The sequence below is a fragment of the Aotus nancymaae genome, unplaced genomic scaffold (assembly GCF_030222135.1).
Source record: "Aotus nancymaae isolate 86718 unplaced genomic scaffold, 86718_ANA_hifiasm-v0.15.2.pri h1tg000019l, whole genome shotgun sequence".
NCBI classification, from domain to species: Eukaryota; Metazoa; Chordata; class Mammalia; order Primates; family Aotidae; genus Aotus; species Aotus nancymaae.
In genome coordinates this window covers 26,018,395-26,044,898 of record NW_026988431.1, presented here as the reverse complement: position 1 = coordinate 26,044,898, position 26,504 = coordinate 26,018,395, and the positions used below count along the sequence as shown (strand labels likewise).

The 26,504-nt window shown below is 40.8% G+C and overlaps 1 protein-coding gene across 1 annotated transcript in view; it reads right to left on the bottom strand.

The window, feature by feature from the left end:
* Nucleotides 1-26,504, bottom strand: part of COL6A6 (collagen type VI alpha 6 chain) — a 109,903-nt gene that overhangs the window by 11,960 nt on the left and 71,439 nt on the right. Inside the window, exons 28-34 of the mRNA XM_064378681.1 lie at nucleotides 22,427-22,489; nucleotides 21,301-21,336; nucleotides 21,145-21,181; nucleotides 14,639-15,132; nucleotides 7,068-7,164; nucleotides 3,512-4,183; nucleotides 698-791 (exon numbers count right to left, since the gene is read on the bottom strand). Coding sequence (XP_064234751.1) covers nucleotides 698-791; nucleotides 3,512-4,183; nucleotides 7,068-7,164; nucleotides 14,639-15,132; nucleotides 21,145-21,181; nucleotides 21,301-21,336; nucleotides 22,427-22,489 — 1,493 coding nt within the window. The remainder of the gene's footprint in view (nucleotides 1-697; nucleotides 792-3,511; nucleotides 4,184-7,067; nucleotides 7,165-14,638; nucleotides 15,133-21,144; nucleotides 21,182-21,300; nucleotides 21,337-22,426; nucleotides 22,490-26,504) is intronic.

The following is a 26,504-nucleotide window of genomic DNA, read 5'->3' as shown; positions in this document are numbered from 1 at the left end:
GTGTGGCGATTTCTCAAGGATCTAAAAATAGAAATTCCATTTGACCCAGCAATCTCACTACTGGGTATATGCCCAAAGAACTATAAATCATTCTACTATAAAGACATATGCACATGTATGTTCATTGCAGCCCTGTGCACAATAGCAAAGACCTGGAACCAACCCAAATGCCCATCAGTGATAGACTGGACAAAGAAAATATGGTACATATACACCATGGAATACTACGCAGTCATAAAAAACGAGTTCGTGTCCTTTGTAGGGACTTGGATGAATCTGGAAACCATCATTCTCAGCAAACTGACACAAGAACAGAAAGCCAACCACCATGTGTTCTCACTCATAGGTGGGTGTGGAACAACGAGAACACATGGACTCAGGGAGAGGAGCATCACACACTGGGGACAGTTAGGAGGGTAGGAGAGAGACAGCGGGGGGTGGGGAGGGATAACATAGGGAGAAATGCCAGATATAGTATGTACCTAAAGTAAAATAAATAAAAAATAATAATAAAGTGAATAAATTTTAAGAAGTTATCTCTTGTTCCTTCAAATTATATTTTAATATCATGTAGCAATAAATTTTTGTCTGAATATGATGAAGAAGGAAGAAAAGCAAGAAAAGGAAGAGGAGGAAAATAGAGATAAGAAAGGTGGGGGGCATTTTCATTTATCAAGTAACACCAAGCAGACAATACCTTCGGAACTGTCGTGGGGGTTGCTTTGGATCTGTAGAGCTAAGTCTATTGCACTTTATTTTGAAGTTTATTGGTGGATATTTGTTGATTGCACCTAGAAGAGAAAAGTCTGTGATGAGTCTTGTATTCATGACCGTTAACATTACTGTAATCTGCTCTGTATACAAAGTGCCATTTTACTGTTTTAAGTAGTCATCAAGAAAAATACCAACTAAGGTAGTCACGTGAAATAAAAGCAGATTTCTTGGGGGAATCTTTAAAACTGACTTTAGAAAACACATCCCTTCTGAATTTATAGGTGAATTCAACTAACTTTTCAGTAAGATCCTCTTAGCTGCTAAACTGGGTCAACCATTAGAGGAGGTATCATGAGCCAGTTCTAATGGTCTGGCTTTTAATTGACATGAACAAAGGTAGTTATTTATTTGCTCCTTTGAAATATCAAAAATGTAAAGGAAAAAAGACATTTTCTTTGTGGTCTTTGAATCACTAACAACAGTAACTAACATCAACATTAACATCTTGGGTTCAGTTTATTAGTGGCTCATTTCATTTGGAGGCAAATTAATTTTTCATAATAATAAAGCATGCCTTTTTATATCATGTAAAGATTCAAAAGCCATTTTTGATGGGAATTCTTAAAAATGTATTATGTATTTCTTTGAAGTATTAAATTAAATAGATTTGCTAAACACAACTAGATCTTTTCTGGTAACCCAGGGTCATCCTAAGTAGCAAATTTGTCCTGGACTGCGATCCAACACCGTCTCCAGAGCTGCTGTTGTAGGTAGGACTGTGCGTGCTAGACTGAATGCCCTAAGACTGTGATGCTACCCTTACTGTGCACCTGGTTTTTAAATTTTATCTGTGTTAAGTATCAGATGATTTGTCAGCAGTTTTGTTTCCCTTAGAAAACGTGTTGATTCTGATGTGGACTGTGCTTGATAGCCAACTCTATTATAGCAGTATATTTAAATAAGAGCCACAAAGCGAGGGAGCAAGACCAGAAGACCCAGAAGGGCAGTCAGTAACCAAGACTGTTTCAGTCGCTCCTTGATATCCAGCATCAGAACAGTGAGTGGCTCAGAGCAGTTCCCTAGTAAATATATGTTAATGTTGAATGCATTACTGCAAGTCTGTGGGCCTGCTATGGAAGTAAGCATGTAGACTTGAACATGATTATGCAAAGTTTTTCTTGACTTGTACTTGTACAGTTACATTTTAAAGATTGAAGATTTATAGATATCTAAGTTCTAGAAGAATGGTGTATAATTTCATCAAGGTTATAGTTTTCCCAAAGCACTTTATGTATCTCTCATGTTCCCTAAGTACTTTTTTCTTAAAACATCTTTTTACCTTTCCTCAGTTGGTGGGGGTAGGTGGTGCCATTTATCTAATAACATAATTTGACTAATTACTCATGGAACACTGCCACGAATTTGGGGGAATAGGGAAGGAAATTCCATTGTAAGACTTCTTCCAACTTCTTGCCTGATGAGAGCTTCTTTACAAGTTTATCAGTCTTTCGAGGTTTACTTTTATTTTACCCCTACAAATGCCTTATGATATCTTTCTTCATTCAGAATGACCCCATCCCCAGTTTTTTCCCCTTTTTTTCTCCCCCTCAGCTCTTCTTTCTGGTTTCTATTCCAGAATACATCCATGTAAATTTCATTCTGGGAGATTACTGTTCCCATCAAAGTGTTTCTCAAGCCATAATATACATATCAGTCACCTGGGGATCTTTATAAAATGCAGATTCTGGTTCAGAATGATTGGGCTGGGTCCCAAGATTCTACATTCTAACAAGCTCCCAAGTGACACTGGTACTACTGGTCCTAGAGTCAGTTTGAATAGTAGAGGATACACTATCAGCCCCAACAATAATCTCCAATGCTCCTTAGACCTCACCCTACACTGATAAGTCGATGTCTCTATAAGCTTTAACTGGGCTTGCTGTGTAATATCAGAGGCACATTTGAGACACAATCAAGACCTTACTTGAGCTACACTGGGTACTCTTTTACCTGTGCGTTCATTTCTCTCTATCTGGGCTCCAAGGGATCATTTACCAAGATAACATTTGCAAATCCTACCAAGTGCTTTTCACCCTTCAGAATCATATTAGAATACAGCTTTTTATCCATCCTGTTGCACTCAAAATGGGTTGCATATGGATTTCATTCCAAAATGGATTACTCTAAGAAAGGCAGCCCATGTTTATTTTTTACTGGGCACCAGTTACACTAATTACTGGCATCATAAAAAAAGCCATTAACAAGGCTAAGAAAGTTTTGCAAGGCTGTATTTTTTATTCTGACAGGTAAAATCTCCTAACACTTCAAACTCTGCCTCAGGAACTTGTGAAAGAAAAGCCAAGAACTGTTTAATTTTTCTCTGGCTCTCTTTTTTGGTGACTTTACAGAAGAAACTTTCCATCAAAGCAGAGTGTGCTAAGGTTACATGGCAAGGATTTCTACTTTGTAGCTTAAGTCCGGGCTGTGACTTCACACCCCCAGACTGCACTGCTTCAGAAGACAGCTGCTTGTTATGATTGCTTCTCCATAGGAACCAGAGGCATTAAAAAAAACAAAACAACAAAAAAAAATGAGCCAGAAAACTAAATGCGTAGGAATCAGAGATTTCCTCCCTTTCACCATCCGTCATTATATATTTTCCTTTCTGACCCTGAAGTGCCCTTGAAGACAGACAAGAGGTTTCCAAGAATCCAAGTTAGCTCATCAACCTTTTTTTTTTTTAAGGAATACCAAGTATATTCTTAATGTGCAGAAAAGAACAGATTTTATGACTTACGCCTGATTGAGTTTATAAAGGACTTCACAAACTTCACACCATAACTGTGGTCAGGTTTATGGGTTCGGCCAAGCTGAACCAGGTGGTGATCCAAAGGGTGACTGGCGAGATCCTCCAGTTCCTTATCATCCCAAGTAGGGCCAAGGGAAAACACAAATAGGGCATACCCCTGACATTTGGCTCGCAAGGATTCCTTCTTTAAGATTTCCCCATCTAAATGGCTGGTTTCCCCAGCAGATATCACAAATATGACTTTGTTTTTTCTCAGATTGGGTGTACTTAAAAAGACATTGTCCAGAGTCCACTGTAAGGCATGACCAATAAAAGCATCTCCATTTAGTTGTTCAACCGACTCATTCACATGCCTCTTCATGAGGCGCTTACTGCTGTAGGTGGTAAGATTGAACTCAGCTCTAACCGGACTCTTCTGAGTGTTGGGCAGAAAGTCACGGGGAGCGTGGCTCAATAGAGCCACCCGGTCTCCAGTGATAGAAGTCTCCGGCTCTGGGGTGATTTCAAAGTAATCTAATAGTGTTCCCAGGAAGGCTCTGATGTCCTCAAATTCGGCACTTCCCATGTTCCGGGAGCCATCCAGAAGGAAAGCAGCATCTATGTAAGACTGCACAGGGGGTGGTCTGACTTGGTCACAAGAAGCATCTGGCTTGCATCCATCTGTGAACCGAAAGTCACTTTGGGTTACTAAGTAGAAATAGACAGAAAAGGGATGATAGCATCTCAAATATTTTGACATCTGGAAACTGGATAGTCTTTGATGTTAAAATAGTGACTAAATAATATCAGTAACAGGAAAATTTCTTAGTACATGGTTTGCATCTGTCTCCCAAAAGTACAGCTTTTATACCCAGCCTGTGTCTTGGACTCCATTTGCTAATGCTATCAGACTTCTAAAGATTAGGCTGTTTTCAAAGAAGTTTAATCTTGGCTGTGTCTCAAGTTTGTATCATTTGAAGTGGACAATTTATCTCATGCATGCAAGGGTATATTGTATCACAATATAACAGTGACTGATCACTCTCAATCTTAAATATACAGGTTAGACCAATGGCCCTTATCGCTATGCTCAGATTGTTCTACTATGAAGAAGTGCTATAAAAGTAAAAGTGAAAAAAGCAATCTTTTATTTCAATTTAAGTAAGTTTATAACTCTATCTATGAGTGATCCTTAAGGACAAAGCTCATCTTCGCATCTCCATAGTGCTCATTAGTTGAAAACTCAATACATGTTTGTTAAATGAGTACTGGATATTCATGGCCTTTCCTAAATGAGATCATTTTATAAATATGCATATCTCATTTAACAAAAGAATGCATAGTAATAAAAACAGAAGGGATTTTACTGAATATGACCACAATGAATATTCAGAGGAATAAAAAAATGGAAATGGAAGGATCTTAGAGGTCATTTAATCTTGTAATTTTATGGAAGAAACTGTGGTCAGGAGAGTAAAATAATTCTGGCAAAGGACACACCAGTATATCTAGAAGTTTCTATATATGAAGTGTTTTATTGTTAGAGATGAGGCCAGGTGGTATAGTAGTGGAGAGGCCCATTGGCCTGAGAGCTGGGATGCTTGGGTCTTGGTCTTGTTTCAGGAACAAGCTGTGTGCCCCTAGCCAAGTCACCACTGGGCCTCAGTTCAGCATAGTTCTGCAAAATTAGGTGGTAGGACCAGACTCACCTAGAGACCCTTTTTAGGACTGGAATTTTGTAATCCTAGTAATAGTTGATGGTTGAGTATAAAAATAGCCTCTTTAAAACCCAAAGATAAGAAAGAGAAATGAAGTAACATGAGTATGGACAGCTGGTACTAGGTATATAGGAATGGGCCACAAATAAAAACTGTTAGATGAAAGATTAATAACCAGAGTGCTGATCCTAGGGGATAATGTAACAAAATTCTCACTCAGTCTTGTTCATGGACTCAATAAAGATGTGACTTTGGATAAGTTATGGTTCCCTTACTGAAATTTACTAAAATTTTATGGCCCTGTAAAATGGTCAAACGATAGAACAGTCACCTGGGTGCAAAGCAGTTTCTAAAATCAGGGACAGCAGGCTGCCCATTTGCTCAGTTTTGTAGGATTTTTAATTGCAGGAAACAACAGCCAAAATATATTTTATTATATGCCTAAGAGACAAAACAAGAGTTTAAGCCAAGAAATGAAGCCAAAATCTATCCCCAGTCTCACATGTGCAACTTCTGACTATGCAATGTACCAGCACACTGTTGTAACTGACATGTTTGAAAGAGCAACTGAGAATACATAGGGTGGAATGTATCTCCCACAGAATGTAAAGCACTTTAATTGCTTTGAGTGAGATTGCCAGTGCCTGAATCAATTCTGTGCTGTCAAGAGAAAGAGAGGGAAAGGGGAAATGTTATTAGAGGAGAGTAGAGGGGAAGACAGAAAGAAGAGGGGTTGTTAGAAGACCGGAAGCCCTACTTCTCCCTCAGGATTACTATTTTCCTCATTTAGGTCATTTATATGGCAGGCATTTGCATCTCGCTGATACATGTGAAGAAAGACAAAAATCAAGCATTTTCTACAGGCTCAAATGGTGAGGTCCGGGGAGCAGAAGAATGAGACATCTGTTTTTCATAAACTGCAGATGGTTTAGAGTCAGCCTTTTTGGGTTTGATATGGCTGTGGAGCCCTGAACAAACTGTTATCTCTCTCTGAGCTTTATTTTCCTCATCTGCAAAATGGAACTCATAGTAGTTCAGATGTTTTAGGGTGATTATAAAGACAGAATGACATAATTTCTTTAAAGTGATTAAAACAGTGCTTGGAACATAAGCACAATAGTTTAAGTATTAGCTGGCATTATCACCATCATTGATATTACATGAATTAGAATAGTGCATGGCCTATAGAATGCTTGATGTCCCTCAGCGATTACAGCCACCAACCATCCCAGTGGATTCCACTGTCTTCGTAATTATTAGAACATTCGAATGGAAGGTAAGAGTCCAGTTTTCTAGTTAGACCTATACATTACGTATAAAACATTACAAATAAATCAACGCTGCAAATTTTTCTGATGCTTAATATTTGGGAGTCTATGAAGCTTCTTTTCAATGAGAAATGCATGCATTTCTACTATTTTCCACTTTAACTGTACTATAAAATTTCCCCAAGTAGGTAGGAGGGTGCTGAATTGCTTTCAAGCATTTCCTTGGGGCTGTGAACATTCTGAGATTTAGAAAACACATAAATACACTTTATAGCATCAAACTTGGCAATGAAATAGGCTAAGTTTTTCTAAGAATCATTATGTTTCCTATAAGCTGCACTATGTAGAAAGGCCTGGAATGCAACTCTTTTGCTGGGATATATAGGAGGAGACGATGCTTGCTGAGCTCAGAGGATTCATCTGTGGAAGAAGAAGTGCGACAGGGTGTGCCCAGAGCCCCAGAGAGGTCCTCCCAAGGCCGTTAAGTATCCCCGCTGACAAGTTCCAGTTGCCCCTGCCAATGGTGACGCAACATGCTTAATAGGCCTGACCAAATTATTTTCTCTCTGTGGGTCTTACCATAGCAGAAAGTGCACCGCTGGAGTCTCTCTAATGCTGGTATGTAGTCGGTCCCTGAGGGAACCACTATTACTTGAAATGTGCCAGTGTCGTCAATCTACAAGAAGCAGAAGCAACAGAAACAACAGCTTAGTGGGTAGGGCTGCAAGAACCTCTTACAACTACAGAGAACTGACATCTGGAGAGAGTAACACTGCTCCTTCTAAGAAGGTACTGGGGAGGCACGGCAGGTAAGCATGGCTGAGAGCTCCGCCTGGGTTCAAACCTTGACTCTCAATTTAACTATATGACAAGTTATTTTGCATGTTTCTTCATCTGCAAAATGAGAGTACTACTACCTCCTAACAGGACTACTGTGAGCATTAAATGAGTTCTTATTTGTAAAGCACTTACTGGCACAGAGTGGGTACAATACGGGTAGTTAATGACCGTGAAACATTTTCATATCTATGACTGTAGCAATACAGTGAGCTCTCATGCTCACCATCCCCATTTTACAGATGGGGAAACTGAAGCTTAATGCGAGGTTACAAGGACTGATCAAAAGACACTGAGGCCATTTAAGGGAGCATATCAGAGACCTCCTCTCCCCCTAAGTCTCAGAGACTCAAGTAAAATCACAGGATGCCCTTTAGAAACTACCTTCAGATTTCTACTATAAACTAGGCATTGAAGCTCTCTTTGAAATACACTCAGATCTACATCCACGCAGCTAATACACTCAGATCTACATCCACGCAGCTCTCTAAACAACTCCCAACCCTTTCCCAACTTGGCCCTGTTGTTAGTAACCCAGTTGGGGAGTTTGAAAGTTGAGAACGGGGGAAGATAAGGAGGCTTCAAATAAGAATCATGAGCTTGGCTAATTGACCCAGAGATCACTGATAATTAAGGAAAAACTGTAGGCACGATCCTATCTAATGCCTAAGAGATGAGTCAGATGATATTTTAGCTTTCTTCTGTGATTGTACGCCAACTTCCCTCTTTCTTTGGGAAGATCCCCTGCCACCATAATTAATCCACAGAGATAGAACGTCAGCATTTGTTTATATGGAGTAACTCTGTCTCCAACCAGAGCTGACTGGACTAGATGTGGTGTTAATTAAATTTGGCCTGAGGACATCTCTGTACTTTGAGTTCACTGGTAACTAACTGCAGCCTAACTTAGTAGATAGTAACTGAAAACCTATCTTAGGAGTATTTTTTTTTTTTTTTTTTTTTTTTTTACAAATAGCCGAGTATTAGCCAATCACAGCAGCTTCAGTTAGTCACAAGTGTCCAGCTGATTGGACCATGTTCCAATGAGGCAAAGGGCAAGCTGTCATAGCTGTCATTAATCAAGCTGTTTCTGTACCTCACTTCCATTTTCGTTCATAAACACTGCCTGCCATATTGTGAAATGCAGTTCTCTGAACCTTTTCTGGTTTTGAGGGCTGCTCGATTTGATGGTAGTGGCGGTCCATCTGGAATGGCCACTGCCATGATGCTGGCTGCAGTCGAGGATGTGTGACCAGGGCTGTGCACTCCATGGAGCCCCGGGAGGTGGGAACAGGTGGAAGCCCCATGCCCTTCTGAGCTGGCAGGACAAGAGCCTTCTGCTGCTCGGGCGCAGCTGCGGCCACCCAGCTGTGGCTCCAGACCTAGGCCATCCCTGGGCCCTTGGGCCCTGGTCACGGCTGTGGGCCTAGGTGTTTCTTTGCTCTTGAGGGTCCAGGAAACTCCCTGTCCCCACCACTCAGAAATGCCTGCTCCCACTAACTAGCTTCTCCTTGCTCCAGCACCTGCTCTGATCTTGGAGAAAAGCTGAGGCTGAGCCTGAGCGCTGTTGCAACCCAGCCAGGTGTGCACATGCTTGGGGCAGTGCTGACATGCCAGCCTCGCTGCCTCAGCCCCCTCCTGACTTTGGGTGCTAACAAGCACAGGAGGGAGGCCGAGGGGAGTGCTGAGGGCAGCTTGGTGCTGGCCTGCAGGCACGCCTCAGTGCCGACAGCCTGGGCTCCAGTGGATGACAGAAGGAGGCAGACAGGCTCCTGCCTGGAAAGGGGCAGGTCCTTGGTGAAATCCAACCTTCAAGCCAGGGATGGTAGAGCCTGGAGGCTGGGCTGACAGACCAAAATGGGAACTTATGGTGCTTTTTCCTGCCTGCCCATGGCCTCCCATGAGCCAATCAGCACTTCCTCCCCTCTGAAAACCCATTAAAACCCTGGACTCAAGGATACTCAAGGAGGTCACCAGATGACCAGCTGCAGAGAGGAGCTACCCATCCCAGGGGCTCCTCTCTGCTGATAGCTGAACACTCATCAGGACACCCTACCTACAGAGAGGACCTACCCACTGGAGGTCTCCTCTGAGCTGTTCTGTCACTCAGTAAAGCTGCTCTTCACCTTGTTCACCCTCCACCTGTCTATGTACCTCATTCTTCCAAGATGCAGGACAAGAACTCAGGACCCACCAAATGGTGGGGCTAAAAGAGCTATAACACAAACAGAGCTGAAACATGCCCCTTGCTCGCCATGTTGTGGGTGACAACAAGGTGAGAAGAGAGGAGAAAAGATCTGTGGCCCTTTGGGGAGCCCAGACCTAGGAGCTCCCTGAGCTCGGGCTGTGATACCCTCTCTGGGGCTCTGCAGTTCCTGGCATCTCCAAGCTTCCAGGTGCCACCGTGTTCCCCAGTGCCAGCTGTGGAAGCTGTTTGGGGTACACCTGGTCCAGCCACAGCCTCACAGGGAGCTGCCCACCCTGCCACCCTACACTCGCTTGTTCACATGTCCCTTGCTGCTCCACACCTGGCTTGTCCTTGGCAGGCGTGAGATTCAGGCTGGTAGCATGAGCCAAGCACAACCCGCCAGGCTGAATGGGTGGAACAAGCTTTAGTAGGCCTGAGTAAAAACTTAGGCAAAGGCACCACTGGCCACAGAGGTTTCCAGCTGGCAAAGCAGCACCCCAGGGATCCCATGACAGATTTATGAATTGCTCTTAGTGCAAATAAACTCAGCAAAATTTAACTTGCCTCAAGTTTTTAACACTTTGATATCACAAATGGGATCCAAAGTAGAATTCCAGTGACTCTCAGGAGCACCAAGTGACCAGGTAAAAATACCTGCCTCGTTCATCGTGCCCACTCACAGCAACTGGCTGGGATCACGGGTGGGCTCTCTTCGATTCGAGCTCCACAAACTTGTGTTCTGAGCTCTTCAAGTTTGAGTAAGTTTTATATTGGGCTGGGTCCAAGACCAGATTGGATTCTATAATTAATAGGATTGCATCCAATTAGATGCCTTAGATGTCTGACTGGGTCAGGCAGAAGCTGGACTGGGTCCAGTAGGCTGGTAAGATTAAAGAAGACAGAGAAGAGCGGGTTCATCTGGACTCAAGGAGTCTCCCCTCTGAGAACCTATTCTCTTCTAGAGAAATGGATGAACCTTACCAAAAATAAGAGTTACAGTGGACATAGTGGAAAAGATTTAACCCAAACAGAACTTCTTATCTATGGGGCACTTTGGAGGGTAAAAAGGGGACCCTGAATACGTCAGGAACAATGGGCTATATTACCCATTAGTAGCCATTATTCTGGAGGTCACAAGATACACAACCTCCCCAATGACTCCTACAGATAACATCACTACTGTAGAACCTAAGAATGGCCTTCCGAGACATCTTTTCAGGTTGTTTTGCTTTTCTGATAACTAATGGCTCCACTTGAACCCACCAACCACTCCTCTGGCCCCATCCAGGAGTGACTCAGAGTGTATGAGGACAATTTTCTACACCCCTATGATTGCATCTCCAATCCATCAGCAGCAGGCACCATTACCTAACCACTCCCGTCTTCCCCCAAACTATCCTTGAAAAACCTTAGCCTCCAAATTTTCAGGGAGACTGATTTGAGTAATAATAAAACCCCGGTCTCCTGTTCAGCTGGCTCTGCATTAATTAAGCTCTTTCTCTATTGCAATTCCCCATCTTGCTAAATCAGCTCTATGTGGGCAGTAGGCAAAATGAACCTACTGGGAGGTTACATGAGCACAGGGTAAAAGCAGAGGCTGCTTATCTGAACTCAGGACCAGGGGACACCTGGGCTCCAGATACTTATAATGAACTCTACTTAGTTTATGTATATGGGTATACCTAAGCTAGCTAAAATTGATTTTTGTGATCTATAAAGTAGTCTTAACTATATACCAGGAGGAATAGTTAGTCTGCATTATTTTTTTATTTTTTTTATTTTTGAGACGGAGTTTCACTCTTGTTACCCAGGCTGGAGTGCAATGGCGCGATCTCGGCTCACCGCAACCTCCACCTCCTAGGTTCAGGCAATTCTCCTGCCTCAGCCTCCTGAGTAGCTGGGATTACAGGCATGCGCCACCATGCCCAGCTAATTTTTTGTATTTTTAGTAGAGATGGGGTTCACCATGTTGACCAGGATGGTCTCGATCTCTTGACCTCGTGATCCACCCACCTGGGCCTCCCAAAGTGCTGGGATTACAGGCGTGAGCCACCGCGCCCGGCTAGTCTGCATTATTAATAGCTATTAAGAGGTGTCTCTGTGCAATGTTTAAGTGAATCATGCCTTCACTCCATCTAGATTGTGGTAAATGACTGGACACCAAACCCAATGTCAGTTCAGACAGCACAGCTCAGACTAGCTGGGAGGGGCCAAGAGCTTTCTTATTGCAAACTGTCAGGATCCAGGAAAAACAAAATCATAGAACGTTTGATCTAGAAGAAATCTTAGGAATCATGTCATCTAACCCCACCATTTTACGGATGAGCCAAGTGAGCCCCAGAAGGGGTGGATTATGGAAGGCTCCAGCTTAAGTTTTGCTTTCCCCAAACAGGACATGGCTGCACAGGTACTGCGTTTCACGCTGGACTACTTAACTCCCAGATGGATGAAGATTTAGAAAAGCCATGGTAGGTAAGAAACCAACTAGAGTTTTTAAATGTGGGCCCACAGTAAAAATGCATTGTGTCATGACAGTTTCAAGTTCTGTTCTTAAAAAATAGTGGACAACAGTTTAAATGCAGGTAAAGCACAATGGAAGAGAATGGATATAAGAAAGAAAAAGGTGGCACACAGAGCTAGTGATGTAATTACTCTTCTGTAATGTCAGACATGGGGTTCTAACCGATTTTCATTTCACTTCTGTTTTGCCCTTCCAGACGCTTGCTTTCATCTTCCAATGTCAAGGTGGGCTTTTTTGTTTTCCAGTTTGCTCCTGTATCCTCAGAGCCTAGGACAGTACCTGGTCTATAAAATGAGGCTCTCACTAAACATCTGTTGAATGAAACTTGGGAGCAATTCTGACTTCATCTCTAACTCCCTAGCAAGTCTGAGTTCCTGAGCTTGTTATAAAGCAATGTGCTCCTTGCTGTGTTTATTATCTCTGAATCTGACTTGCTGGCATCTGAACGAGAAGAGTCACCTCTCCAGGAGAAACATATCACTGGGGTTTCCTTTTTATCAACATTTATCCCAGCATTAGGCATCTCACGCATTATTAAACCTTTTCTTTTTATACCTGCTGCAAAGAACTGCTCTTTGTTGAGCTCTTCTTCATTCAATATTAGTTTAATATCTGATATATGGCAGGGACCAATAACCAAGAAGACCAGCAGATACTGCTTCTATCTCTACACATCAGAAATGAGGAGAAATTAACCTTAATCAGATAATCACATATAAGTTAGAGTGTTGGGGGCTAATGCTGCTTACATTTATGGGGGTCATTATCAAGAACTTGAAACCTTCATTGGTGCTCTTTTGGGATGAAAAGGAGTAAAGAGTTTCTAGATGATTTGGGCAGAATCAATAAACCAGATTCATCCATTTCTAGGTGAGACTGTGAACATTCAAGTTTAAAACACCAAGTACATTTTCACAAGGTATATGTTGTGCACACACCCTTGAGTGGAACTGTGTCAGTTTAAGTTTCTAACACAATTTGCATCAGGGAATTACAAGGACTCTATGTAACCAAAATCACTTACAGAATGGTTTAGCTTCTGCTGCTTCTCAGAGCAGCTACATTTGCATAGCCCGGCCCCACCCTTTTCTACTTTATGTGTATTTCCTTATCTGAACCTGACCCATCAGCCTTTCATTTGCATAATTCTGAGAGTTAGTTCAATGATGTTATAAATAATAGCAGTTTCAGCTCCTTTACAACCTAAATTTTATTATTAAACAAATTTTAGTTCAAGATCAAGCAATTGAATGCTAATAATTAAAGCAAAAGCTATCATTCTTGAGTGTTTACTATGTACTGGGCACTAATGCACAGCGTTGCATCAATTAATCTTCACACCAACTCTAGGAACTGGATACTTACTGCTTTCCATATTTTACAGATGAGAAATATATTTCAACTCTGTTTATTTCAACACTTTCACAGAAAATTACAGAGCAGTGGAAATGGCCTCAAAAGGCCACTTTTAGCCTCTAGTCTAGGAAAAATAGAAGTCACCCTCCACGGTGAGTGACCACCCCTATAAAAGACCTGCAGAAAAAGGTAACGTCTTGACTACCTGCATTAGGCCATTTAATCCATGCCCAGTAAACTGACATTGCCTTTTAAAAGTACTTTTTTAAAACCTAAAGTTTCCTACTGCTGTCACCCCTAGTTTCTCTAATAAGAGATTTTGCAAATTGGAGTTCAGCTGGCTAATTTTCTCCAGCAATACTTTTTCAGATGCTTGAAGGCAGTGATTCAGTTGTTTCTTTTAAATAAAGTAATTTTTAAATGGCTGGCCTTTTTATTTAAGTTAAAATTTCCAGTGCCTCTTTGCTGCTTGCTCCGTGGGCCCCTCTTCATGGTTTCCACATGGAGAACAGAAAACCATTTGGGGCCAATAGGCTGACCGGAAGGACCCTTTACTGGGCCTAGCAGGTCCGCAGTGATGAAGCCCTGCCACTAAGCTACTACCGACAGGATGCTTTAAAGTTATCCTCAGTTGTCATAATCCCAGGTGATTCATTTAGGAATGGAACACATTGAGATTTTAATCCCCAATCTAAAAAGCTATAACTAGAATGGCTTTCCTTTACAAATTTTGGGTCATTACATAATTAGCAAAGTTATAAAATCAGCCAATTGGCTTTGTTCACACAGCAACAATTACTACCCTGGCTATCTAAGTGACATGTATGTTTACCAGCCTCCTGATTCAGTATCTTTAGATTCAGAGGCAACTCAAAGAGTAGCTTGGGGGAGCACTAGAGCAGCAAGCTTGGAGTCAAGTTCTGACAAGGCCATTGCTTAGCTGTGGGAACCAGGAAAAGTAGCTTAACTTTTCCACGTTCAGTGTTCTCATCATCTACTTCATAATACTGCTTGTGAAAATGAAACAGGTTCATGCATAGACCTTACGCCGTTTAATAGAGAGAGCTTAACATGTCCCTGGTACACAGTAAGAAATACTTGTTCTACTGTGCCCATCCAGAATTTTTTAAACTTCCTAACAAATGGCCCTGATTTTGAATGCAAGGTAGTTCTATACTTTCTAACAGAGGCTTCTGAACACAGGCAAGATAAATAAGAATGGTCACGTGGAAAGTTTCACCCTCTTACCGCAAATGAACGCCTGACGGAGGGCACGTTGCTGAAAGTGATCACGACGGGAATGATGTCAAGCGCGCTGAACTCCATGGTGGCCGTGGTGATGGACTGGGCATCCGCAGACTGACCACTGCTGAAAAATGTGGCGATTCTTCTCGTGTGCGCTCCCGGAAGCGTCCGCTTGAAGACATTCCTGGAAATAAACCTCATTGCTCTGCCGATATCCCGGCTGGCAGAGGATCTCTCATAAGGAATAGCTTCAATTTCCCTGAGAAGTCGATTCTTCTTGTAGGCGTCTGAGAAGCGCACGAGGTGCCTGGCGTGGGAGTTATAGGAGAGGATGGCAATGCGTGCTCCCACGGGGCAGCTGTTCTCCCGGACTTTAATGTCTCTCACCAGGAAAGCCATCATCTCCTTCATCTGCTCAAATTCCTGTTCAGTGACATCCCGGGACTGATCCAAGGCAAACACCAACTCGGTTGGGTGCACTGGGCATTCGGGTTTTCCTAAAAGACCATATCCCTTATCACATAGCATCCTTATTATTATTTTTTAAAGATACATAGAAGGCAAAGTAATTTTAAATGTTAACTATTTAATACTTAAAGAGAGTAAATAATTTAAGTCCTAAAACAAACGTAAAATATTATATATTTAAATCTTGAATAATTATAGATGTCATTCCAAATGCTGAGTTTGCTCTTTTGAATCAAACACAAAAACATCTGGCATTCAGGTTTTTGTTTTTTCTTTTTTTTTTTTTTTTTAGTATTTTCTTTTTATTCAGTTCACAGCCAAGTGGAATTCAGTTTTATTTTATATGAAATGTTAAAGCTGACAATGAAACTCCTTCTAAACAATAGAGAGCTCCTGGAAACAGCCTTCACCTACAGACACTGGATCAAAGGTATCAAGTTTTGTTGCTGGAACTTTACTCAGTTAAACTAAAACACATTTCTTTTTTTTACTTAATAAGGAAATGTAGTAAGAGTTAAAAAGCAATGGCTGTGAAAGCTCCACTGATAATTTTAGAAAAACTGGAGGAAAACTGACAGTTTACAGAGCAAAGCACGAGATACAAAGAGAGTAGGCAATACAGCGTAGAGTCTGGATCCCTGGCCCAGTCACCAACCAGCCATGGGACCCTGTTCAAATTGCTTACCCAGTCTGCATCTAAGTTTCCTCATCTGCAAAATGTGAGTCATAACATCACCTGCTACATAGGCCTGGGTGAGCATTAAATGAATCAGCTCAGGAAAAGTACTTAGAACAACAGAACCTGGCACATAGTAGGTGCCCAATAAGTGTCAACCACTGCTGTTAGAATTATCATTCCCGACTTTTTCATTGTGAGAATTACAAGAATGAGGAAAGCTTTAATAGATACATTTTTGTTTAACAGTTACAAATGCAAGTTTACTGAATAATTATGCCTTATTACTGAGAGAAACATTATGGTTGGTAAGTTCTACTGTAAGCGTTAATTGCATATTTATGCGTCTGTACTCATTGGTTCCAATTCACTCTAATTTCAGTATCTTGCACTTGCTGTAGTTGGCAACTCATATTTGATTATCTGATTAAGGTTCATTTCTCCTAGTTTATGATGTATGGAGACAGGAACAGTATCTGCTGATCTTCTAAGTTATTAGTCCCTGCCATATATCAGATATCTAACAAATGTTGAATGAATGAAAAAGAGCTCAGCAAAGAGCAGTTCTTTGCAACAGGTATAGAAATAATCAAAGTTTAATAATGTGTGAGATGCCTAGTGCTGGAATTTGGTTGGTAAAAGGACATCCCAGTGATGTACTTCTCTTAGAGAAGTGCCTCCTCTCATTCAGGTGCCAGCAAGTTGGAGTCAGAGATAAGAAACACAGCAAAGACCATATTGCTTTACAACAAGCTCAGGAACTCAGACTTGCTGGGGCTTATATAGGCTGTCAAGGAGACATCCCTCTGCCACGGGCCAACTGGGCCTTGCCAACCTCAGTGCTAAACTCATCAAGTTTTGAGGGAAAAAATTCAGGTTTTTAGGAAAGAAAAAAAACAACTAAGGACTAATTCATCTTACAAAACACAAGCCGTAAAACCCAGCAAGCTGCCAGGAATCCCAAAGATTCTGAAGAAGCCTAGGCTGGATTGCAGTGGTACCTAAGAGGGTCTCCTCGAGAAGGGAGGGATTGCCATGTGTGGATCCCCAAAAACATGGCTCTGTAGCCACACACTATGTACTGAGGACTGCTACTTGCCACTGAACACGTGATAGAAAGGACAGGGAGGCAAGGATCAGCCTAAACCACTGCCATGTAACCTAAACACAGCACTGACGGCCCTTGTCCAGGTCACCATCATATTTGCCTGGAATACTAACACCCTCTCTAAACTAGGCCTTTGCCTTTTACATTTACCACCCTCCACCCTTACCACAATCCACTCTCCCCATAGCAGCCCAAGTAATATTTAAAAATCAGATCATACTCCTCCCCTACATACTTTCAACAAACTCTTTAACGCCCTCCCCATCACAATTCAAATAAAATCTAGCCTCCTTATGATACGCAAAGCTCAGCTTGCTCTGGCCTCTGCCTATTCCCTTTTTTTATGTGCTACTCTCCGTCCCTATGTCTCAATCTTGTTGGGCTCCATCAGTTCCTAGGAAATGTCTAGGTGTGTTCTGTTTCATGGCCTTTGCACTGAAAGTTCCCTATGTCCAGCTCTTGAAAGATGGCTTTTTTTGTTTTTTTGTTTGTTTTTGAGATGGAGTCTCACACTGTTGCCCGGGCTGGAGTGCAATGGCATCTGCGCTCACTGCAACCTCCACCTCCCAGGTTCAAGCGATTCTCCTGCCTCAGCCTCCCAAGTCGTTGGGATTACAGGTGCCCACCACCATACCCAGCTAATTCTTTGTATTTTTAGTAGAGACGGGGTTTCACTATGTTGGCCAGGATGGCCCCGATCTCCTGATCTCATGATTCGCCGGCTTCAGCCTCCCAAAGTGCTGAGATTACAGGCGTGAGCCACTGCGCCCTGCCAAAAGATGGCTCCTTTGTATTCCTCAGTCTAAACTTTAATTTCACTGCCCCCAAAAGAGTCCTCTGTCCAAAAACATCTCCCTCTTACATTACCCCAGGACACGGCATCCTATGCTTTATCTCTTTCAAACAGCACCTAATGGTCTGTGCTTCCATTTGTTTATTTGTGATCTGAATCCTCCATAAGAATTGCAGTTTCTGAGGACAGGAACCACATTCATTATTCAACTCTGTATCCCTAATGCCTTCTACAGATACTGGCACTTGGTAGGTTTTCAACAAATATTCTTAAATGCATGGATAAGCAATCAGAGGACATGAATTGGTGGTCTTTATACAAAAAGTAAAAGTATATAAATGTATAAGAGGGTGATGATAAGTTTACACAAAAACATCATGTAAGAAGCATTTGTAAAACACCTTTCAATTCGCACTGAAAATATGAAGCTCACTGCATAATCGACATCATGCATGAGCTCCATGGATTTTAGCGTTATCTGAGTCGCACATTCCACTTACTGCTATCTGATCATCCCTACTTTTATGCGGACTTCTGCATCTTAATCCCTAACCCCTGGATGACAGAGATGATATGACAGAGTGAGAAAATAAAGGGAGTAAGTAAAATACTATTTTTGGCCAGGTGCAGTCGCCCATACCTGTAATCCCAGCACTTTGAGAGGCTGAAGCAGGTGGATCACTTGAGCCCAGGAGTTCAAGACCAGCCTGGGCAATAGGGCAAAACCCTGCCTCTCCAAAAAATACAAAAACTAGTCAAGCATGATTGCATGTGCCTGTAGTCTCAGCTACTCTGGAAGTTGAAGGATCACTTGAGCCCAGAAGGTCAAGGCTGCAATGAACAGTGATCAGCCTGTGAGACAGAGCAAGACCCTGTCTAAAAAAAACCCAACATATTTTTAAAACCTAAATGCAAAATAAATGGTGATGTTAGTCACTATGATATTAATAATATCTTAACAATTTTTATTAATATTAATAAAAAAGCAAATTGCTTTGTTGAGAAATAGCTGTGAAGCTCAGCTAAAACTGTGTGATTTATTGGCGGCAAGACTCTGCTACCAGCATGAGTCAGCAGCAAAGAAAGCCCAGATAAAATTTCTATCAGTTAGAAGCCAATATACTGCTTTAGCTCATCTTTCCAGATGTATGACATTTTAGAGCTTGATTAAAGCATGTTGTAAATAAAGATTACTCACCATGTCCGCCAGCTGAGAAAGAAGAACAAAGGAGATTGGATTATTATTTGGTAGGAGAACAGAGTTCTGTATTGTGCAGAAAAGAAAGGTTCTATCCTGTCTGCTTTTTGTAGATGACTCAAAAATCAAGGCAACAGATAGAGTTTGGAGAAAATGCAGGCAGAGTCTAACATCTTGGTAAAGCACTATTCCTTCCAAAGGGAAGAGGATGTGGGAAATGAGACAATATACAGCCATAAATCAGCCACCTGCAGCCGGCTGTCAAAGACAAAGGATCTTTGCCTGGGAGGGAACATGATGCTACGGGGAGGTGCGCTGAATTTGGAAAGTTCAAAGCTCCACCATCTCTTTACATTTTCCCCATGTAGATATCTATAACTATCATGTATATACATACACACACAAACAAATGTGTCTGTATCTATGTATAATATATATGTATATACAATATGCATATTACATGCATATCTATGTGTTAGGTAAGTATCAGAGGTGGATTTACTCTGAATTAAATGAACACTTGCTGTAGAACTATACTGTTCAATATGGCAGCCACAAGCTACATGCAGCAATTAAACTAATGAAAATTAAATAAAAATTCAGCTTCTCAGTCACACTAGCCACATTTGAAATGCTCAAAGCCACATGTGTCTTGTGGCTACTGTATTGGACATCACAGGGGCACACTTCCATCACTGCAGAAACTTCTATTGGACAACACTGCTTTAGACTTCTTTCTTGCAGGGGCGCCTTGCAAGGCCTCTCCTGGGAGGAACCCTAGCCATGATGTTTACACAATCACATACTCTTATAAAATATGCAAAAGTTAATGGTTGTGATTTATTTTTTGTTCTAAATAACTCTTACTTTTGAAATACCTTTGTACCCACTTTTAGATTTGTGATTTTGTATTGAGTCCTTTAGATTTTAGAAGATCAGGTCTCAACATACTTGGATCTGCCCTTGAGATTACAATTCACATGGTCTCTATGTCATAAAACCTACCGTGCTAATTGAGTCCCAAAACAACCCATCTTCATGACTCAGTATATATATGTGTTTTGATTCCCGTCATGGTTCCATTCTGCTACAAGAAGACACAGTTCCAATAGACACTGCATTCAAAGCTTTTAAATGTCTGTATTTGAAACCAATGTTCTTTATAGAAATAGGCTCTAATTTATTTTTCTTTCCCCAAAATGTCTGGAGGGAACTTTTGGCTCCTCCTTTCCGTCATACTGTTATCTGGAAAGTCATTATGCATTTGTAGATGAACATTAAAGCATCAACTCTCTCCTAATCTTGCACATGAAATTTTTTTGATGGTATCAACATATTTTGATAGAAGAGGCTGTTATAAGGGTTTAAAACAAACTCAAATGAGCATTTGCCAAATCAAAATGTCTTTTTGATTTTAAAATTTTGAGAAAGAGAAAAAAAAATTGGCAGAGTATGTTTGCTTTTTTGTTTTTTTTGAGACAGAGTCACGCTCTGTCACCAGGCTGGAGTGTAGTGGCTCAATCTCGGCTCACTGCCACCTCTGCCTCCCGGGTTCAAGTGATTCTCCTGCCTCAGCCTCCCAAGTACCTGGGACTACAGGCACATGACACCATGCCCAGCTAATTTTTGCATTTTTAGTAGAGACAGGGTTTCACCATTTGGCCAGGACTGTCTTGATCTGTTGACCTTGTGATCTGCCTGCTTTGGCCTCCCAAAGTGCTGGGGTTACAGGTGGGAGCCATCATACTTGGCCTGTATTACTATGAATTTTTAAAGCAAATCAATCAGTCTAACTAAAAATAATCAAACATACATTTCCAGGAAAGGAAGAACAAACAGTAAACCAAAATCAGGACTCCCACCCACCAGGACACTCTATTATCACAGCTGCTTCTTTCATACCAGGTAAATTCAATTCTATCAGTTACTGTCAGGCGTTAATAATCATCTTTTTAAAAGTTCCAAGTGATTCTCAACTGATTGATTTTACCATTAGGTGAATTCAGACATTAAACCTCAATTTTCTTTAGATTAAAAGCACTCAATAGATTATTTCTTACTGCTTGACATGGGTTTCAATATACATGATAGCAGCCAGAGAGGGAGTTAAAAGTCACCAGTCTATGCTGACTCAAAAATACATGCAGTGACATCTCTAATTTTAAGAAATCGGCTGGTGAATTGTCTCAATTCTGAGTGTAGCTTTCTCTGCTTTTCTTCTATGAATGCCGACAACTTGGGAGATCATTTTAGGCCGGGTACTTACGACTGTGGTCCCGCACATACTGAATGAGCTCACACGTCTGCAGTTCAAAAATAAAACAGAGAGAATTACCCAACAAACTGCTAGGCCCTGAAGTTTAAAAATAAGTAAATTTAATGGAGCACTCAGAGCACTCTGTTGTCATCAGGAGATACGTACAGAAAATGAAGCCAAGCCTTTGGCTCCTTTCACACCCTAGGAAAACAAACAAAACGTTGCATTAATGGCTCTAGACATACACATCAGTAGCCCGTGTGCACCAACATCACCCTCAGAAAGTGATAACTTTTAAAAGTTTTATTCTCATTAAATTGTAAGAGGGGAAAAAAGAATGCAGGTAGACGCTCATTACCTAATTAACAGTAACACTGTGGCAAAACAAATGATTAGCAGCAAGCTTGGTGCACACAAGCCTTGAGAGGCCACTTTCCTCTGGGTCCATCTCTGGATGGCAAGCGTTGTCCAGAATTACAAGGATGGAGCTGACAGCCTGACACTTGCCGCAGAGCACTGGAGCAGGCCTATGCCTCAGGACTAGCTAAAGCTGAGCCACATGCGTGCAGCTGCCCTCTTTCACAGCAGGGGCTTGAAGGTCTTCGACCCCCATTCCTTGCCTGAGCCACTGAACAGCAGTCAGAGCTGAACCTTAATCTGTTCCCATCATTGTTTAGCTGACAAAAGGATCAGACTCAAACTGACCGTCTGGAAAGGTGATCTCAACTACCTTCTCAAAACAATACACACACACACACACACACATATCTATAAATCTGTCAGAGTTTGGGATAGAAAGAACAAATGAAACTGGTTTTAATTTCATCTGTTCAATCCCATCTTCAGAAGAGGAAGGGTCGGGCTCCTCTCAAAGAGAGACACCCAAGAAAACAATGCAACAGAGCCCCACCCCAACTCCTGAAGCAAGTAAGTTCCATGTGAATGCAACGTTGATCACAGTCACTATTAATTTCCTTTCACTTCCACTCATTCAGTGATCACTTATTACGTGTAGAAAGATTGGACAGATACAGAATATGATAATTGAGAAATACCATTTTAGTCTAGATACTTTTGATTTCCTCCTTCAATTTCCCCTATCTCTCAAGAGATGTATTTAATCACCATTTTTTCTTCTCTAAATATTAGTACTTTCTTTCCCATAAAGGTGGGCAAAATAGTGGTCAAGCAGCAGAGACAGAAGACATGCACATTTGTACAATGAAGATTTCATGCACTGTCTTTTTCGAGTAGAAAAGGACTTGGTGTGGTTTATAGCTTTTCTACTTACCTTTCGTCCAGGGGGTCCTGGTTCCCCAGGGGATCCCATCTCTCCTGGAAGCCCAGCAGATATCTCAAAGCAGAATTTACTTATTTTAAAATTATATTTATACATGGATGTATGTGTGTATGTAAATTCAAATTTAAAAAATTAAAATTCAGAGGTGAAAATTCAAAAGTGAAAATTTCACTTTTATTTTAGAAAATTGAGAGTTTTCCAAAAAACACAAAGAAGGAAAAAATATTCCCAGCAGTCCCTTCTTCCCCAAATAATCCTCATTAACATTTTGATGTCTTGTCTTATTCTTTTAGTATTAAGACATACATTCCTTTTAAAAACTCATTTGAATCATATTTTCTCTGTTACCTTTTAAACTAAATATATCTCTGGACATTTTCACTTACTAAATATTATTTTGCAAAATCATTTTTTCATAGCTGCGTCGTATCCCATCACATGGTTGTACCACGATTTAGTTAGTCCCTTACTGTTTGTTGTTTTAATAGGGAATGCCATTATAAAGTTATATGCATGATACTGATTATTTCCTTAGGGAAGATTGCTAGGACTAGAATTGTTGGTCAAAGGAAAACTTTTTATCTAAATGAAGTGGTAGGTAACTGAAAAAAACAAAAAGCAAAAAGTCTAGAAAAACAAAACTGAAATACAAAACTTTTAAAACAACAGAAACACAATCATTAGTAGGAAATACTGTAATGAAATGGGGAATTATAGCAATAAAAATAACAGTTGTTATCTGCTTACTAGATGTCAGAAATATTTTCATGTACATTCAACAATAAGTTTATCATAAAGCTAGGATTTAGTTTAAAAATTGGAATAATATTTCTTTTTCTTCATTCAAAATACCACAGAATTTACAACTTTTACAGGACTAAAAAATGAAGTTTAAAATCAACTTAATTAGTAAAAGCATTACCTATAAAACAGTAAATAATGATTGATATCCTTTGGGCATTCCAATGATATTGACAGTGTGCTGGGTTGAGTGAAAAATAAATAATTTTATTTAGAAGATAAAGGTTAACCTCTAGGAGAAAAGAGCAGATTGAGTACATGCTTTTACCTTTGTTCCATTCCAATATCTTACTAAGATGACAGTAAGTAGATTCTTTTAAAGGCAAAAAACACACAATGTTGGGAGAATAAGAAAGGAGATGACAGTCATAAAATTTGAGTCTGGAAAGCAAATGTTAAGGTTAAATGACTTAACAGACTTGAGAAAGTTGAATCCTAAGCCAGCAGAAGATAAAGCCAAGAACCAATGTGTTTTATATCTTATGTCCCAGAAGGCTGAGGATTTGGCAGCACCGGGAACCTCCAGAAGTGGAGGTGAGGGAAAGAGGTGAGGAAAAGAGGTGAAGTAAAGATGTTTACCTGAAAATCATTTTACAAATCCCCAAATCGCCTCTCTATTCTCAACGGCTGAATGTCCCTTTTCCCACCCTAGCAACAAACAGAGGTAAAACCGAGGTGAAACTCCAGGCTGAGCTGAAAAACTACAGTACCTGAAACAGGGAGAGTAAATCAAAGTAAGCACAGTAAATGTGAGAGTCTCCAGCTCTCTTTTTCTGTATGGCTCCTAGAAAGCTGGCAGCCAGACCTTTACTCTCCAGGTAGGAGATTGTAAGAAATTTTTTCAGAAGAACTTCATTAGACAAAGAAGACAGACTGAAAGATACTGATTTCAGAGGTTTGCTAAATAAAGAAAGTAGCTAGATCACTCAGTCAGAGAAACTGGTAGTTGGCAAGCCCCACTCATGTTCTCAGAGCTTCCAATCAGTCTCGCTCTCTCTTTTTTTTTTTTTTTTTTTTGAGACAGGGTCTCAGGCTTGCCCAGCCTTGAATGCAGTGGTGCAATCTCAGCTCAATGCAGCCAAGACTTCCTGGGCTCAGGTGATCCTCCCACCTCAGCCTCCCTGGTAGCTGGAGCTACAGGCACATGCCACTATGTCTGGCTAACTTCTGTATTCTTTGTAGAGACCAGGTTTCACCAAGTTGCCCAGGCTGGTCTCAAACTGCTGGGCTGAAGCAGTCTGCCTGTTAAGGCTTCCAGAGTGCTGGGATGTCAGGCGTAAGCCACCATGCCCGACCCCAATCAATCTTTTTATCTTCAATTCTTAAATATGAATACCTAATTCCTGAAACATCTGAGTAATAGATATCAAAACAGAAAGGAAAATAAAATGTAGAAAACAGGCTAGGTTGGTCAAAAAAGAAAAGTATTTATATTCTCAGAAAGGTAAAAGAAGATATTTTAATCATGAAACAAAAACAGTATGCTATAAAAAAGGAACATTCAGAGAACAAAAACAAGCTCTTGAAAATTCAAGTATGAGAGAAACATTTTAAGATAAACTCAAGGAACTCTCCCAGAAAGTAGAGCAAAAAGACAAAAAGCTGGAGGATAGAACAGAAAAAATAAGAAAATTAAAGGACTATACTAATAACTATACTACTAAACTAATACACCAAATAGTAGGTATTTAATAAACAGGGACTGGAGAACATAGAGGGCAAGAAATCATCAAAATAATTGACCAACACTTCTTTGAAGGACACATATTTCAGGCTCCTAACGCCTATGAAGAACCTACCTAATGCTCAGGAAAATGGATACAAATGGACATCAACTCATAAAACCCAGGAAATACCGAAACACTGCAGACAGAGAAATTATGCAATAAGGTGCCAGAGAGAGAACACTGGCCATGCCAGGAATCAGAATGGCTTTGGACTCTCCCAAGCAACAAAAGAAGCTAGAAATAATGGAGGAATGACTGCCTTCAAAACTCCGAGAAATTAATTCCAACCCAGAACTATACTAGCAAAATACGCAATCACGTCTGGAGGTAGTACAAAGCCCTCTCAGATGTTGGCTGTATCAAAAAATACACCTTTCGTTCACCCCTTCTTAGCAGGCTACTGGATGAGTTTTTCATGGAGCAAGGGAGAATTCCCACAGGAGGAGTCTGAGAATAAGAATGAGAAGCAGAGATCCGACGCAGGAGAGAGGCAAAGGGAAAGGTGAAGGTGAAGGATGATTGCCGTATGGCAGCCGGGCACCAAGCACAGAGGAACCCCAATCAGATTGGTCAGGTTGGAAGGCTCTGGGTCGGGATTAAGGTGGAGGGAATACTTGCCTCATCTGAATGTTTTCAGACAGGATTTAGATAAAGGGAAAATTAAGAAAGGTACATCAGCAACTTTTACAGCAGGAAGAAATCATTTCATAATGCTTAAAATTTATGAATCAAAAATAAGAACATAGGTATGATATTTAGAGGCATATTGTCAATTCTGAGACAAATAAGTTCAGAAGTGAAAGAGGTTGTTTGTGAGGAGAAGGAAATGGGTGTGAGTGAGGGGGTGAAGGATTTTTTTTTTTAAATATAAAAAACTTTGTTATTTGACTCTTTAAACCAGTGGTTCTCAGCAAGAGAAAATTTTGCCTCCCTTTTTTCCCTAGGACATATGGCAATATCTAAAGACATTTTCGATAGTCATAACTGGGGGCTGAGGGAGGAGGGCAGAGGGCAGTTGATGCTGGAATCTAGTGGGTAGGTGCCAAGGCACAGCACAACCCCTCAACAAAGCCTCATCCAGCCCAGCGTGTCAATAGTGCTGAGATGGAGGAACCATGCTTTAAACTATGTGCATATTTGTATAGGTGGTAAAAAAAAAATGCATACAAATATACATGTATACACAAAACAGATTAAAAATCATGACAAAATTTTAAAAAATGTTTCCTGAGGGAAGAAAAATCAAGGTGAAGATTTAGAGAATTTAAAAGAGGAGTACAGTCATTCAAAGAGAACTGAAGAGGCACTCAGAATTTAAGTTGAAATTTTACCAAAATCTTCCAGTAGAAACTTCAGCTCCTTCAGAGGGAAAATCTGGATTTTTCAATGACTCAGCTTCAAATCCAAAAACACTCATGTAAAGGTGGAAAAAGTAGCTCGATAGGTGAAAAGAGGAAGTTACAAAAAGTGATACATTGTCCAAAATGGAGAACAACAAAAAAATCAAGTATTCTCAAAGGCCAACAGGATGTTTATATGTT